This window comes from Strix uralensis, chromosome 3, assembly GCF_047716275.1.
Source record: "Strix uralensis isolate ZFMK-TIS-50842 chromosome 3, bStrUra1, whole genome shotgun sequence".
NCBI classification, from domain to species: domain Eukaryota; kingdom Metazoa; phylum Chordata; class Aves; order Strigiformes; family Strigidae; genus Strix; species Strix uralensis.
In genome coordinates, this window is record NC_133974.1 from 419,839 (window position 1) to 434,314 (window position 14,476).

The 14,476-nt window shown below is 69.6% G+C and overlaps 1 protein-coding gene across 3 annotated transcripts; it reads right to left on the reverse strand.

The window, feature by feature from the left end:
• Positions 1-16: 16 nt before the first annotated feature.
• DPYSL5 (dihydropyrimidinase like 5) lies at positions 17-13,509 on the reverse strand. Of its 3 annotated transcripts, XM_074861179.1 has the most exons (13): positions 13,361-13,509; positions 9,438-9,702; positions 8,470-8,628; positions 8,023-8,202; positions 7,879-7,947; positions 7,717-7,761; positions 7,530-7,605; positions 6,262-6,418; positions 4,967-5,108; positions 4,596-4,738; positions 4,301-4,508; positions 3,290-3,458; positions 17-2,322 (listed from the first exon to the last, which is right to left on the reverse strand). In XM_074861179.1, the coding sequence occupies exons 2-13, from the start codon at positions 9,696-9,698 to the stop codon at positions 2,237-2,239; spliced, it is 1,695 nt and encodes a 564-aa protein (XP_074717280.1). In that variant the 5' UTR covers positions 9,699-9,702; positions 13,361-13,509; the 3' UTR covers positions 17-2,236. The 3 variants fall into 3 exon arrangements, with proteins under 3 accessions (XP_074717280.1, XP_074717279.1, XP_074717281.1); XM_074861178.1 differs by lacking the exon at positions 13,361-13,509 and having other exon boundaries at positions 9,438-9,786; XM_074861180.1 differs by lacking the exons at positions 3,290-3,458; positions 13,361-13,509 and having other exon boundaries at positions 9,438-9,787.
• Between the last annotated feature and the right edge of the window lie 967 nt (positions 13,510-14,476).

The following is a 14,476-nucleotide window of genomic DNA, read 5'->3' on the forward strand; positions in this document are numbered from 1 at the left end:
GAGGCGTCGAGGCGGGTCGCTGTGAGAACGGTCTTTAATGAGCAAACAGAAACGTACTGCAGGGTCCTAAAACGGCCAAAATGCAACTATTCTGGGGGGCGGGCAGGGCCCCCCCCGCGCCGGGCTGCGCCCACCCGGCCCCCCCACACCTACAGGGACCATCTAGGGGGAAAGTGCACAAGGGACAATTCACGGCTGACACGACCCCGAGGGGGGGCAGCGGGGAAGGGGGGGAGCGGGACCCCCAGCACCAGCGCGGCCGGAGTTTGGGGGGGGGGGACACACAGGGACGGGGACACCCCACTGTGCCGGCGCCACGTGCGCCCCGACCCCCCCACCCCACCGGCACGGGGCTGGGGAGCGGCGCCGGCCCCGTGAAACGGGGTGTGGGGGGGGGCGGGCACGGAGAGAGGGGGACACGCGTGTGCGACGGGCATCTCGCTGAGAGCGTGGGGGCGCGGGGCCTGGCGGCACCTGGCACGGAGAATGCACACGCGTGTGCGAGGAGCATTTCCCCAGAGCGTGCACGGTGTCACACACGTGTGCGCACGTATCTGTGGGGTGACACGCGTGTGTGCGCACACGGGGGGCAGGAGGAGCTTCCTGGCACTTCACGTGGACGGATGCACACGCGTGTGCACACGTGTGCAATGAACAACTCACCGAGACCGTGCACAGCCTGACACATGCGTGTGCACACACACGTGGCAGGAGGAGCCTGCTGGCACCTCGCACGGATGCACATGTGTGTGCACACGTGTGCTATGAGCACCTTGCTGAGACCATGCATGGCGTGACACATGTGTACACACACGTGTGGCAGTGAGGAGCCTGCTGGCACCTCGCACGGAGGGATGCACGTGTGTGCGATGAGCAGCTCAGAGACCGTGCATGGTGTGACACACGTGTGTGCACATGTGTGACAGTGAGAAGCCTCCTGGCACTTCACATGGAGAATGTACATGTGTGTGCTCATGTGTGTGATGAGCATCTCACTGAGACCATGCACAGCGTGACACATGCGTGTGCACACACATGGCAGTAAGGAGCCTGCTGGCACCTCGCACGGATGCACATGTGTGTGCACACGTGTGCTATAAGCACCTCACTGAGACCATGCAGTGACACATACGTGTGCACACACATGCACAGCCTGACACGCGTGTGCACACATACACGTCTGACACATGCACACACACACGTGGCAGTGAGGACCCCGCCAGCACCTTGCCCGGATGGATACACATGTGTGCACACGCATGTGCGCTGAGCACCTCACTGAGACTGTGCATGGCATGACACACATGTGTGCACACACACACGTGTCAGGAAGAGCCTGCCAGCCCCTCTCATGGAGGGATGCACATGCATGTGCACACATGTGCTATGAGCACCTCACTGAGACTGTGCATGGTGTGACACATGCATGTGCACACGCATGCATGGCCTGACACACATGTGTGGCAGTAAGGAACCTGCCGGCACTTCACATGGAGAATGCACACGCGTGTGCTCATGTGTGCTATGAGCACCTCACTGAGACCATGCAGTGACACATACGTGTGCACACACATGCATGGCCCAACACATGTGTGCACACATGCACGTGTGACAGGTGCATACACACACGTGGCAGTGAGGACCCCGCCAGCACCTTGCCCGGATGGATACACACGTGTGCACACACATGTGTGCTGAGCACCTCACTGAGACCGTGCATGGCGTGACACATGTGCGCACACACACGCACGTGTGAGACACGTGCACACACACGTGGCAGGAAGAGCCTGACAGCCCCTCTCACGGAGCGATGCACACGTGTGCGCTGAGCATCCCACTGAGACCATGCCTGGTGTGACACACGTGCACGGCCTGACACACGCGTGTGCACACCCCCTACACGCGTGGCTGTGCGGGGCAGGGCTCAGGCATCCTGTGGGGGGCGGGGGGGTGTGGGGGGGTCCCTGCTGCTCCCCTATCGCTATAGTGACACAAACCACCTGAGGACTCCACGTGCTGCACAAACAACCAAAAACTCACGGATCCAAACCCAAAAACCCAACGTGCAAACAGAAAAGGGCCGGGGCAGAGCCCCCCCTCCCGCCACCGCCGCCGGCCGGGCCGCCGCCCCCCCCACACCCCGGCTCCCCGCTGCCGCGGCCCGGGGGGGCAAGGGGAGCCCCGGGGGGGTGGGGGGGCAGCGCCTGGTCCTCAGTTGGGGGACAGGTCCCCGGTTTTACCAAATGCCGCTCGACCGGCCTCCGGGGGGAGCGAGAATCCGGGCCGAGGCTCGTTTTGGAACGTGGTCATCGATCTGAGAACCTGCCGGACAGATGGACGGGTGTCAGGACGGACGGACACCCCGCTTCCACACCCTCCACCCCCCCCAAAACCGCCCCACAGCCCCGCGCCCGCCTCGGCGGTGCCACGCGCGGGGGGTCAACGCCGGAGCACCAGGGGTGAACGCTGGAGGGCTGGGGTAGACACCGGGGCAAAGGCTGGAGCACCGGGTGTAAACACCAGAGCACTGGGGCAAACGCCAGAGCACTGGGGCAAACACTGGCGTGCTGGGGTAAACACCAGGGCAAACGCTGAAGCACTGGGGGTGAACGCTGGAGTATCAGGGGAAACACTGGGGCAAACGCCGGAACACGGGGGCAAACACTGGAGCGCTGGGTAAACACGGGAGAGCTGGGGTAAAGACCAGAGCAAAGGCTGGAGCACCGGGTGTAAACACCAGAGCACCGGGGGAAACACCGGAGCACTGGGGCAAGTGCCAGAGCAAACACCAGAGCACCGGGGCAGGCGCCGGAGCACTGGGGCCTCGTTGGCACTGGCCGTGGTGGGACTGACACTCGCCACCTGCCCCCCCAGGCCCCGGCATCCTGTGGGCACCCAGGTCCCTGCGTCCCCCCCGGGAGCGAGGTGCCATCAGGGACCATCACCCGGGGGTGCCCGAGCCACGGTGAGGGCGGGTGGCCCGTGGCTCGGTCCTGCCCGGTGCCACAGCAGCCACAGGGGTGTCCCCCATCCTGCGGGTCACGCTGGTGCCCGCCGGGGCCGAACATGGCCCGGAGCCACGCGCCGGACGGGCGAAGGCCACGGGTCTGGGGAGGGGGTCGGGTCCCTACTCTGCCGCGGGGGCACCGGGGCGGCGCAGTCCCCTGCCCGGGAGAAGCGGGGTGGCACCCCGGGGTGACACCGGTGCCGGAGAGCCGCCGGGTACGGGGCTCCCGGTGAAACCCCGGGGTGGGGGGTGCCGGGACCCTCGCCGCGGCCCCGCTCTTACCGGACAGGCTGAAGCTGGACTCGTGGAGGTCCCTCATGCCCCCGTGGCGCGTGGCTGGTCGCGTGGGGGTATCGGCAAGGGGCGTCCCCGGCTCTTTTTTCCCGGCATGCGCGACCGCGGCCACGTCCCCCAGGTACGGGGTGCGATCGACACCCCGCAGCTTGGAGCTCTGCCGGAGGGAGAGAGAAGCGGAGAGAGGGTCAAGCACCGGGCTGGGGGGAGCACGGCGGGCGGGGGGGATGCCCCGCGGCAGGGGCAGGGTTGGGGGTGCCACAGCCTTACAGCGGGGGAGGTAGGGGGAAGGAGGGGGGCCGGGACGTGGGGAGGGGGGCACTGAAGGTGACGCCGGCCGGGCTGGGGGGGTCCCGGTGCCGGCACGGGGGAAGCGGGTGACCTCAGCGGCGCAGCCCCTTGCCCCTGTTCCCCCCCCGGCGATGCCAAGCCGACCCCCCCGCAGCAAGGCGCAGACGCAAGACCCTGCCCTGTGACCCCCCGGGCCCGGCACCGGCCACCAAGTCCCAGCTCGCCGGTATGGCACCGGGACCCCCCCGACCGGGCCCTTTCCCTCACAGCATCAGCACCACGTGCAGCCCCCCGGCGCATCCCCCCTGGCCCGGCAGAGGCTGGTGAAAGCCGCGGGGGGGTACGGAGGGGTCCCCGGCCCTGGGGGCTGCTGGGGTGTCACATCGGGATGGCCCTGGGGACCAGCGAGGGCAGAGGTGGACGGCGGGGGGGCCCCCACACGTGTCGGGGTGGCCGCAGCAGCGTGCGGGGTCACCGTCCCCCAACCCTCTGCGCCGCCGGCACGGGCAGGGGCTGGTGGTGTTTGCCCTCGTCCACCCTGGGGGGGGACCCCCACAGCCGCTGTCCCCCCCATCCCTGGCACCACGCGAAGCTCCAGTGCGGCACCGACTGCGACTCAAACCTGTCCCCAGCCACCTCACTCCCAACAGCCCTGCCTGCCGCCGCGGCACAGCCCCCCCCAGGCCCCCCAGCCCCCCCCTCTCGTACCTTCTCCCGCTGCACCAGCTTCTTGTAGACGGAGTCGGGGAAGGAGCGGAGGGGGCAGAACTTGCCGGTGCCCTCGGCGCACATGAAGACGCCGTTCTCGTAGACCACGCGCCCGCGGCTGATGGTGACCAGCGGCACGCCGTGGCACCGCATGTTCTCGTACAGGTTGATGTCCCCCCCCTGCACCTGGGTGCTGGCTGAGATGGTCCTGGGGGGGGGGAACGGGGCAGTGAGTGGGCGTCCGGTGCCACAGGGACCCCCCCGCCCCGGTTTCCCCCTCGCCAACGGCACCTACTTGGTGGCCTCGGGGTCCCAGACCACGACGTCGGCGTCGGCCCCGGGGATGATCCGGCCCTTGCGGGGGTAGAGGTTGTGGATCTTGGCGGCGTTGGAGCTGGTCACGGCCACGAAGCGGTTCTCGTCCATCTTGCCTCCCACCTGCCGCCAGAGCAGGGCGCGGTGAGGGTGTGTCAGGCCGTGGATCTAACTGGGACCCACTGGGTTGCACTGGGAAGCACCTCGCCTGCCCAACGCCCCGGGGACCCGCTCGGCTCAACCGACGCCACCACCGAGCCCCCCCCCGAGAGCCAAGGGGGGATCCAGCCCCAGCCCAGCCCCGTCCCGGGGGTGCCTGCAGGCAGGGGAGGGGTGGGGGGGCCCTCGTACCACGCCACGCTCCCAGATGATGTTCATGCGGTCCTGCACCCCGCTGACGCCGTGGGGGATCTTGGTGAAGTCCTCCTTGCCCATGGCCTTCTGCTTCGTGCTGAAGGGCCGGTGGTCCGAGGCCACGACGTTCAGCGTGTCACTGCGGGAGGACAGGGCAGCGCTGGCCACGGCATGGCCATGGCATGGCCACGGCACAGCCGGACGGTGATGGTGGGGCTGGCGGCTGGGAGTGGGGTGCCCGGGGAGCTCAGCACCCAAGGAAGGAGGTCAGCACCCAGGGAAAAGGGTGCTCAGGGAGCTCAGCACCCAAGGATGGAGCTCAGCACCCGGGGAAATGGGTGCCCGGGGAGCTCAGCACCCAAGGAAGGTCAGCACCCGGGGAAATGGGTGCCCAGGGAGCTCAACACCCAGGAAAATGGGTGTCCAGGAAGCTCGGCACTTGGGGAAGGAGCTCAGCACCCAGGGAAGGGGGTCAGCACCCAGGGAAGGGGGTGCTCGGGGAGCTCAGCACTCAAGGAAGGAGCTCAGCATCCAGGGAAATAGGTGCCTGGGGAGCTCAGCACTTGGGGAAGGAGCTCAGCATCCAGGGACCAGGGTGCCTGGGAGTGGGGCACCCATGCAATGGGGTGACCGGGGAGGTTAGCTCCCAGGGAATGGGGTGTCCAGGGAGCTCAGCACCCCAGGAACAGGGCACTCAGGGAGGGGGGCACACGGGGAGCTCAGCACCCAGGGAGTGGGGTGCTGGGAGAGCTCAGCACTTGGGGAGCAGGCACCCACACAGTGGGGTGCTCAGGGAGTGATGTGCCCAGGGAATGGGGCACCCATGCAGTGGGGTGCCCAGGGAGCTCAGGACCTGGGGAGTGGGGTGCTTGGGGAGCTCAGCACTTGGGGAGTGGGGTCTTGGAGAGTGGGGCACCCACACAGTGGGGTGGCTGGGGAGCGGGTCACCCATGAAGTGGGTTGCCCAGGGAGCTCAGCACCCAGGAATTGGGGTGCCCAGGGAACAGGGTGCCCAGGGATTGAGGCACCCAGAGAGACCCATGCCCAAGAATTGAGATGCTGGGGACATGGGGTGCCTGGGGGCTGGCCCAAGGAGAGGGTGCCTGAAGGAGGGGGTGACTGAAGGAGGGGGTGTCCGGAGTGCCCAGCACCAGGGGAGCAGGGTGGCAGGGCACCCGGGGGCAGGACGGCTGGGCTTGCTGCACCCCGGGGATGCCCAGAGAGCGCTGGCAAGCGTGGCCAGTGGGGAGGGGGTGCTCAGGGTGCTGTCAGGGTGCCCGGGGGTGCCTCACTTGGCGAGCAGGCTCATGAGGTAGGCGGAGGTGTTGGTGTCGAGGCGCAGCGGCGGCACGGTGACATAGGCGGCGGCGTGGAACCAGTCCTGGTGGTAGTAGTGCAGCCCGGTGAGCGTGGCGTGCGCCGTGGTCGTCTCCGCGTACACCACCTTCCCTGCCAGGGCGGAGGCACACGCGTGGGGCTGGGCGTGCAAGGGGCACGGGGCGGGGGGGAGCTCTGCCCGGGTGCGAGCCCTGTGGCCACGTGTGGGCCCAGGTGTACATGTGTCCAACAGCCCCATATCCACATGTGTGCTCCTCTGCCTGTGTGTCTGCTCCTACCTGCAGCCCTGCCCACACAGGAGCCTGCGTATCTCTGCATGTCCACGGCCCCATACCTCCTGTGCCACACGTGTCCCACCCCTCTGCATGTGACACGGCCCTGAGTGTGCCCACGTCCGTGACCCCACAAGCCCATGACCTTCCCCATGTCCACATTTACCCTGTGTGTGCCCCGTGTCTGTGGCTCTGTCCGTGTCCACATGTCATGTCAGTGTGTCCCCGTGTCCCTGCACGTGTGCCATGTTTGTGGCTCTGTCCATGTCCCTGCATATCATGTCGGTGTGTGCCCATGTCCACATGTGTGTCCTGTGTCTGTGGCTCTGTCCGTGCCCGTGCCCCGGCCACACGTGCCATGTCAGTGTGTGTCCATGTCCCTGTGTGTGCCCTGTGTCTGCAGCTCTCTCCATCCATTCGACACGTCATGTCGGTGTGTGTCCATGTCCCATGTCTGCGACTCTGTCCACGTCCACGTGTGTGCCCCGTGTCTGCAGCTCTGTCCGTGTCCCTGCATGTCATGTCGGTGTGTGCCCATGTCCCATGTCTGTGGCTCTATCCGTGTCCACATGTGTCATGTCAGTGTGTCCCCGTGTCCATGCATGTGCCCCACGTCTGTGGCTCTGTCTGTGTCCCTGTGTGTCATGTCAGTGTGTGCCTGTGTCCCTGTGTGTGTCCCATGTCTGCAGCTCTGTGTCTGTGCGTGTGCCCCTGCCCTTGCATGTCATGTCGGTGTGTGCCCGTGTCCCGTGTCTGTGGCTCTATCCGTGTCCAGATGTGTCATGTCAGTGTGTCCCCGTGTCCACACATGTGCCCTGTGTCTGTGGCTCTGTCCCTGTGTGTCATGTCACTGTGTGCCCATGCCCACACGTGCACCCCATGTCTGTGGCTCTGTCCGTGTCCACACATGTCACGCCGTTGCATGCCCGTGCCCCCGTCCCAGCCTCTACCTTGCATCTTGGCAGCAGCGACCACGTCCCCCGCCGACATGCTGGAGACGTTCACCAGGTAGATGGGGCAGTGGGTCTGTGGAGAGACGGGGGGGTCAGTGCCAGCATCCCTGGGGGCGCCCTGGTTCCATGGGGCGCCCCCATGGAGCCAGGGCGCCCACCCCCAGCCCTGCTCAGCCCCACTCACCCTGTTGGCAATGGTGATGACGCGGTGCGTGGCCTCGGCTTCCAGCTGCAGAGAGAGCGGGTGGTGAGACACGTGGCACGGCCGCGGGTGGGGGCTGGATGGTGCCAGCTCCCAGCCACATCCCGGGCTGCCACTGGCGCGGTGACACCGACAATCACCCACCTCTTCGGGCCGGCTGATCTCAATGCCCTCTGGCCCCGTGATGCCCAAGTCCAGCGCTTCCTTGGCTCCCTGGGGAAAAATTGGGGGTGTCACACAAGCGGGGGGGGTCCCAAGCGCCCCCTCAACCCCATCCTCAGTGCTCACCTCGGCCACCAGCTCGCCGTTCTCAGCGTGGACGCGAGCGATGGCGCCGATGTCGCGGCAGGCCCGCAGGACCTGGTAGAGCTCGCTGTCCCGCAGCATGTACAGGTCCTTGTAGGTCATGAACATCTGGAAGGAGTTCACCCCCTTCTCCCGCACCAGCGTCTCCATCTCCACCTTCACCTGCGATGGGATGAAAGGGGGGGGGTGTGAGCTGCCCCCCCCCAGCACCGGGCAGGGACCAACCCTTTGCCCCTGGGGATGCAGGATTTGTGCAGGCGCCCCGGGGTGATGCTGGGGATGTAGATTTTGCTCCAGCCAGGCCTAATCCTGCTCCGGCAGCCCCGGTGAGGCTGTGGGACAGGGTCTGGGTGCTGAGCGGGGCCAGGATCACGCCGTAGGATGGGGTGTCCCCCCCCCCCATTTTGCCCCCCAATGCTCCCTGCTCACCTTGGGCGCCCACCAAGTGATGCCCATGTGCAGGGCGTAGTCGCAGCAGACCTTGGGGTCGGCCAGGCTGCGACACTTCTCGTAGGCGTCCAGCAGCGATGTCTCCTTGTCGGGCAGGATGTGGCCGATGATCATCGTCGTTCCCCCTACCAGGGCTGCCTGCGGGTGACGGGGGACAGCGGCGGTGTGGGGAGGGGGGGGGCAGGATTCACCCCACCGCAGTGCTGCCCACCCCACGGTGCGGCACTAATCCTGCCTGGCTGCGAGCGGGGCTGAGCCCCGGGTGGCTGGGCTGGGAGAGCCACAGCATTCAAGGCAGGGGGGGCCCCCCCCCTGCATCCCCCTGGGGTCCCCCCACAGCGCCCTGGCGCCCCCGCCCCCCCCCCCCATCCACAGCAGTACATCTGGACGCATGACACAGCTGGAGAGCCCCGTCCTGCCGCCCCCCAGCACCAACTGCTGGATTTGGGGTGCCCTGCCAAGCTGCACCCCTGGCGCGGGGCCCGATCCGGGATGGGGATGCCCAACCCAGCCCTGGCAGCACGGGGGAGGCCGCAGTGAGAGCCCCCCCCCTCGCCACGGCGGCACAGTGGGCGGCAGGATGGGCACCCGGTGATGTCCCCGGCTCACCCCTAAAGCTCCTTTACCAACTGGCCCCCGTGGGCCAGCGCGGTGCCACGTCCCCGTGGCCCTCGCTGTGCTGCGGCATGTGACCGTCCCCCCAACCCCTTTGCTGGGGCAGCCGCGGCAGAGCTGAGCCCCCTGCCCGGGGACACCGGGGCCAGGCACGGCCAGCGCTGGCCCAGCACAATGGCTGCTCTGTGCGGGGTGCTGGACGCAGCCGGCCCCGGCGCTGCCTGGGACAAGCCCGTGCCGGCCCCTTGACACCCCCAGACAGCAGCACCCGGCACCGAGGGGTCCCCAGCCGGGGTGGGGGGGACGCGCGTGGCGCCGCGGCCGGGCAGTACCTTGGTGCCGTGGTAGAAGTCGTCCACACAAGTGGCATTCATGAAGGTCTGGTGGAAGTGGGTGCTGGTGTCGATGCCGCCGGGGATGACGAGCTTGCCGGTGGCGTCGATGACCTTGGCCCCGCCGGGGATCATGAGCTCCCGGCCCACTTGCTGGATGATGCCGTTCTCGATGTAGACGTCGGCCTCCAGCGTGCAGTCATCATTCACCACCTTCCCCCCCTTGATCAGGATCCGCATGGTGGCCGCGTTGGCCAGCATGGTGCTGCGAGGGCAAGCGTCAGCCCCGGGGTGGCCACCGGTTACCCCCATCCCGCGCAGCCCCCCTCCGGGGATGGGGGGGTGCGTCCCCCTTCTCGGTGTGGGCGGGCAGGGCTGGGGGGAGCCCCGCAGCTGCGCATCTGCCATCCCCACCCTGGGCCGTGGCAACATCGGATTATCCCGGGAAATCCGTGGAGAGGCGGGGGCCTTCCCCCCCCCAGCCCTCTGCTCCGGCGATGTGAGCACAGCACCCAGACCGGCCACGGACCCTCACCCCTGCCAGCCCCACACGCCGCCCCCACCCCAGCACCGAGGGGCGTCCCCAGACACGATCTATAATTCCTTTGGTAGATGAAGGTCGAACGCCATCGACCCGTCCGAGCACGTGACGGCGGCGTGGGCACCTCTGCAGCATGTCCCCCCGCCACGGGCTGGGACCCTCCCCAGCACCACCGGTTGTGGCTGACTGGCACCGAGCGGCTCCAGGGGGAGCAGAACCTCAGCACCCACCCGGCGCCGGTGTCCCCAGGCCCGGCACATGCTGTCCCTGCCGCGACACCGGGGCCAGCGCCAGGCCGTCCGTCGTGGCGAGGGGCTGGCCCGGTGTCCCCCCCAGCCCTGCCACTGCTCCCCATGGACCGAGGACGATCCTGAGCACGTCCCGGTGATTCCCAGCGAAACGCCGGCTCGGCAGCAATGGCTTCCCCGGGCACCGGGCCTGGCGGGGAGCTGCAGTGGCCGGCGGCGCTGAGCTGGGCCCTGCCAGTGGCTGAGCGAGCCCGGCGCTGCAGGCAGGAGTGGCAGTGCCCGCTGCGGGGCCACCGCTGCGCTGGGGGGCACCGGGACCCCTTGCCTGGGCCGGATTCTGCCCCGGGGCCTCACGATGGCAGCGCCAGCTCTGCCGCGGGCAAGCCCGGTGCCAGCCAGTGCCTCGTCCCGCTGGCACAGGACCGCAGCGAGCACCGGCCGGGGGGTCCTGCAGGCAGCCCCCTGCCGCAGGGAAGGCTCCCAGGAACGGTGGCCCTTGCCCTGCCGGGAATGCCACCGCCATGCAGAGCTGCGCCGGCTGCCGAGGGACGGCGGAGAAAAAGGGGTGTCAGAGGGGCAGCGACCTCCCGCAGGACACTGGGCACCCCCTGCCCCCCGTGCAAGGACCACGCTGGGGGGCACCCGGACCCAGGGATAAGGGGGGCAGCCCCCCACGAGCCCCCGCGCCAGCCAGGATGGGGCAAGATGGGGCAGAGACTGACCGTGGTGGGGTGAGGGACCCCCAAAACACGGTGGTGCCCACTGAACCCCCCCACCCCCTGGGGCGGCACAGGAACGGGGGTACAGGAGGGAAGCACAGCGTGGCACCCCGAGAGGGAAACGGGGTTGCTGTGACGGACGGATCTGGAGCGCGGCAGTGTGCGGGGAGGAGGCCTGTGCTGGCAAGAGTGGGGGCTGCCGTGGGCGCGCAGGAAGGGGGTGACCGTGGTGGACGCACGGCGGGGAGGTGCTGCCAAGGGGACAGAGCGTCACTCGGGGACATGGGTGACGGTGAGCCCGGTGTGGGCCGGGCACGAGGCACAGGCGAGGGCCGGCAGCTCAATGTGCCATCCGTGGCCTTGGCCACCCACCGCGGAGCCGCCCACGCCGCCATCACCGCGCTCCCCCCACCCCACGGCCTGCCCTGGCGATACCCCGGCTCTTGCCGGCGCCCCGGCGAGCCGCTGCGGCGCGGTGGCACAACCGGTGAGTGGGCAAGTGGCCACCAACCGGCGCGGCAGGCAGGAGCTTTCTGCCAGACAACAGGTTCCCCCGGGCAGGGCAGAAATGCAGCGTCAGCGCCGGGGGTGGGGGGGGCCACCGGCATCCTCGGGGACCCCCACACAGCCCCGCCGCCGCAGCCGGCACACCCCGTGCCGCACCGCAGGCCCCCCCGGCTCGGCCGTCCTTGGGCGCTGGCGGCAGCTTGGCCGAGGCGGGGAGGGGGGGCCGCGGCGACGCTTCCCGGCATACAAAGCAGCGCGGCCATCTCGGGGGGCTCGCGGCCCCCCTCAGCGCTCGCCGGCTGCTCCGCCGGCCTCGAGCCGCGGGGGCTGGCGGGGGTGTGGGGACAGCTGGGACCCCGGCGGGACAAAAGGACCCCGGCCCCAGGGGGGGCTGCCGGAGGGGGGGGGGGGGTGTGGGGGGGGCACCTGTTGGGGCAAGGGGTGGCCGCTGGGTCTGGCCTTTGTGCGGGGCCGGTGGCGATGCGGCGGCAGCACACAGAGCCGCATTGTGCTGCTCCCGCGCCCGGCCTGCCGCGGCCCCTCCACCGCCCCCCGCTTTTGTCTGTGCCGGTGAGCCCCCCCCGCACCCCCCCCGCCTGGCACCCACCCCCCCAGCACCCACCTTACCCCCCCACCCCGCAAGCCGGGACCCTCCTTTGTCAAGGGCTGCGCTCGGTGACCGTCCCCTCCCGGGCAGGATCAGTCCCGCCGGTGACACCAAACCACGGCCGGCGGTGGCAGCTGGGTGGGCATCACCCCCCACCCTGGAGGTGCCTTTTGGGGGGCTCACAACCGCCGCACTCCACCCCCCAGCCCAGCCCCTGTTCCGGTTCAGACCCAGCCAGGCCGTGCACCGGCGTCTCGCCTCGGTGCTGCCGGAGGGGCCTGGGCCACCAACCCCCGCTGCGGGGGTCCCGCTGACCATCCCCCGGGTGTGACCGAGCCACCGCCCCGGGGAGGACGGGGACACATGGGGGCACCACGATCTACCAGCGAGGGGCCGGGGATGCTCCGGTAGAACGGGCCGGCCGTGCTGCCAAGCCCGGGATGCCGCCGGCGTGTGAGCGGCTGGTGCCGGTTGCCCACGGGCACCTTGGCATGGCCACGGCCACGGCACACGCCACAGCACACGCCATGGCCACGGCACATGCCACACGCCACGGCACGGCCACGCCCGAGCAATGTGTGACAGCGGAGGGGTGTCGGGGGGCCGTTACGGGGACCCCCAGCCCCGTTACGGGGGTCCCTGCCGCACCCAGCGGCGGGCACCGAGCCCGGGGGTCCTGCCAGCCCTCGGGGGGGTCCCCCCGGCGCTGTTTAGGGGGTGGGGGTTGTCCCCCGGGCAGACAGCCGGGGCCCCGGGGCGGGGGGCGGCCGCGGTGATGCTGCAGTGGGACCCCGGCTCCCGGGGGGGAGTGGTGGTGGTGGGGTCGGGGCGGGGGGGGGGGGGTGTCGCGGCTGGGTCCCGACCCCCCAGCCCCGGGGCGGCCCCGCAGACAAAGCCCGGTGCCGCCCAGCACAAAGGATGCTCCGAGCCGGGGCGGGGCCGCCCGGGAGCCCCCGCGGAACAATGGGCCGGGCCCGGCGGGACCCCCTCGGTCCGCCGCGCCCCGCGCACCTGCTGCTCCGCACCCGGTGGCGACACGGCGCCGCGGAAAGGACCGGGGTCCCTTCGGGGCGGGGCGGGCCCCGTCGCCACCCCCCGCCGAGGCGAGCCCTTCGCCCTGTCGCGACACTCTCAGCCCTGTCGCGACAGGTGACCCGCGGGGGGGGGGGGGGGGGGGGGGTGTACGACACACGCGCGCGACCTTTCCGCCCGCGAGGCGACCCGGGCCCGGGTGGGGCAGGGCGGCGCTGCCCCCCCTCCCCGCCTATCGCGACACCCCCGTCTAGTCGCGATACACGCACCTGTCGCGATTGTCCCCCCCGTCGCGATACGGCCGCGACAAGTCAGGTCCCGCCGGTGCGGGAACAGCCCAGCCCGGCCCGGCCCGGCCCCGCCGGTACCTCCGGCCCTGCCGGTACCTCCCGCTCCGGCTGCGCCCGCCGCGCTCCGCCGCCGCGATCGCCTCTCACCCAAACCTGCGCGGCGGGGGCGAGGCCCGCCCGCCGCCTCGGCCAATCGCCGCCCGTCTTTACATCTGGGGGCGGGGCCTGGTCCACCCCGCCAGTAGGGTGGGCTGCGCGCGGCCTGAGTGACGGGCGGAGGGGGCGTGGCTTGCGCTCGGGGCCCCGCCCACCGGCGGCCACCTGCCCGCGCCGTTGCCGTGGTGACGGGAGCCGGCACAAAGGCGCGCGGGGGCGGCCCCGGGTAACCCCGCCCCTCGCCCCGTGACCTCCCCAGGTCCCGCCCCCCGGCGCTCCGACACCCCATGGCCCCCCCGACCCCTCCATGCCCCCCCCCCCCATTGCTCCCCCATGGCAGCCCCATAAACCCCTCCCAGCAGTTCCCAGTATCCCAGTAGTGCCCAGTACAGCCCACAGACTCCCAGTAACACCCAGCAGTGCCCAGCAGCTCCCAGTAACATCCAGTAGTTCCTGAGCACAGCCCAGTGGTGCCCAGTACCACCCAGTAGTGCCCAGTAGAGCCCAACACTGCTCAGTACAGCCTAGCAGTGCCAAGTACAGTCCAGTAACACCCAGTAAGTAATGCCCAGCCCAGCCCAGTAGCAGCCAGTAATGGCCAGTAACACCCAGTAGTGCCCAGTACAGTCCAGTAACACCCAGCAGCTCCCAGTAACACCCAGCAGCGTCTCCCCAGAGCCTTCTCTTCCCCAGCTGGACACCCCCACGAGGTGGGCTCACAAGGACCTCGGGGCAGCCCCTGGGCACCCTTGGGTGCTGCCCCAGGGGGTTCGGGGTGTCTCAGGAGGGCCCCAGCTCGGGTCTCTGCCATTTTGGGCAGTTTTCCTCCTCCAGCCCTGTCTCCAGTCACTTGTCACCCGCCCCAGCCCCCCCTGCGCAGCCCCCCAGGCGCAGGGGGTGGGTGCTGGCCCTGGGGTGCCCCCCAGCCCCTCCCCTGGG

Bases quoted from the DNA above. Each gene is read 5' to 3' on its own strand.
- DPYSL5 (XM_074861178.1), bottom strand. From the start codon at position 9,749: ATGGGGGTAACCGGTGGCCACCCCGGGGCTGACGCTTGCCCTCGCAGC. The intron at 7,948-8,022 runs GTGAGCACTGAG...ATTTTTCCCCAG, and splicing joins ACGGCGAGCTGGTGGCCGAG to GGAGCCAAGGAAGCGCTGGA. The intron at 6,419-7,529 runs GTAGAGGCTGGG...CCGCCCTGGCAG, and splicing joins CGCTGCTGCCAAGATGCAAG to GGAAGGTGGTGTACGCGGAG.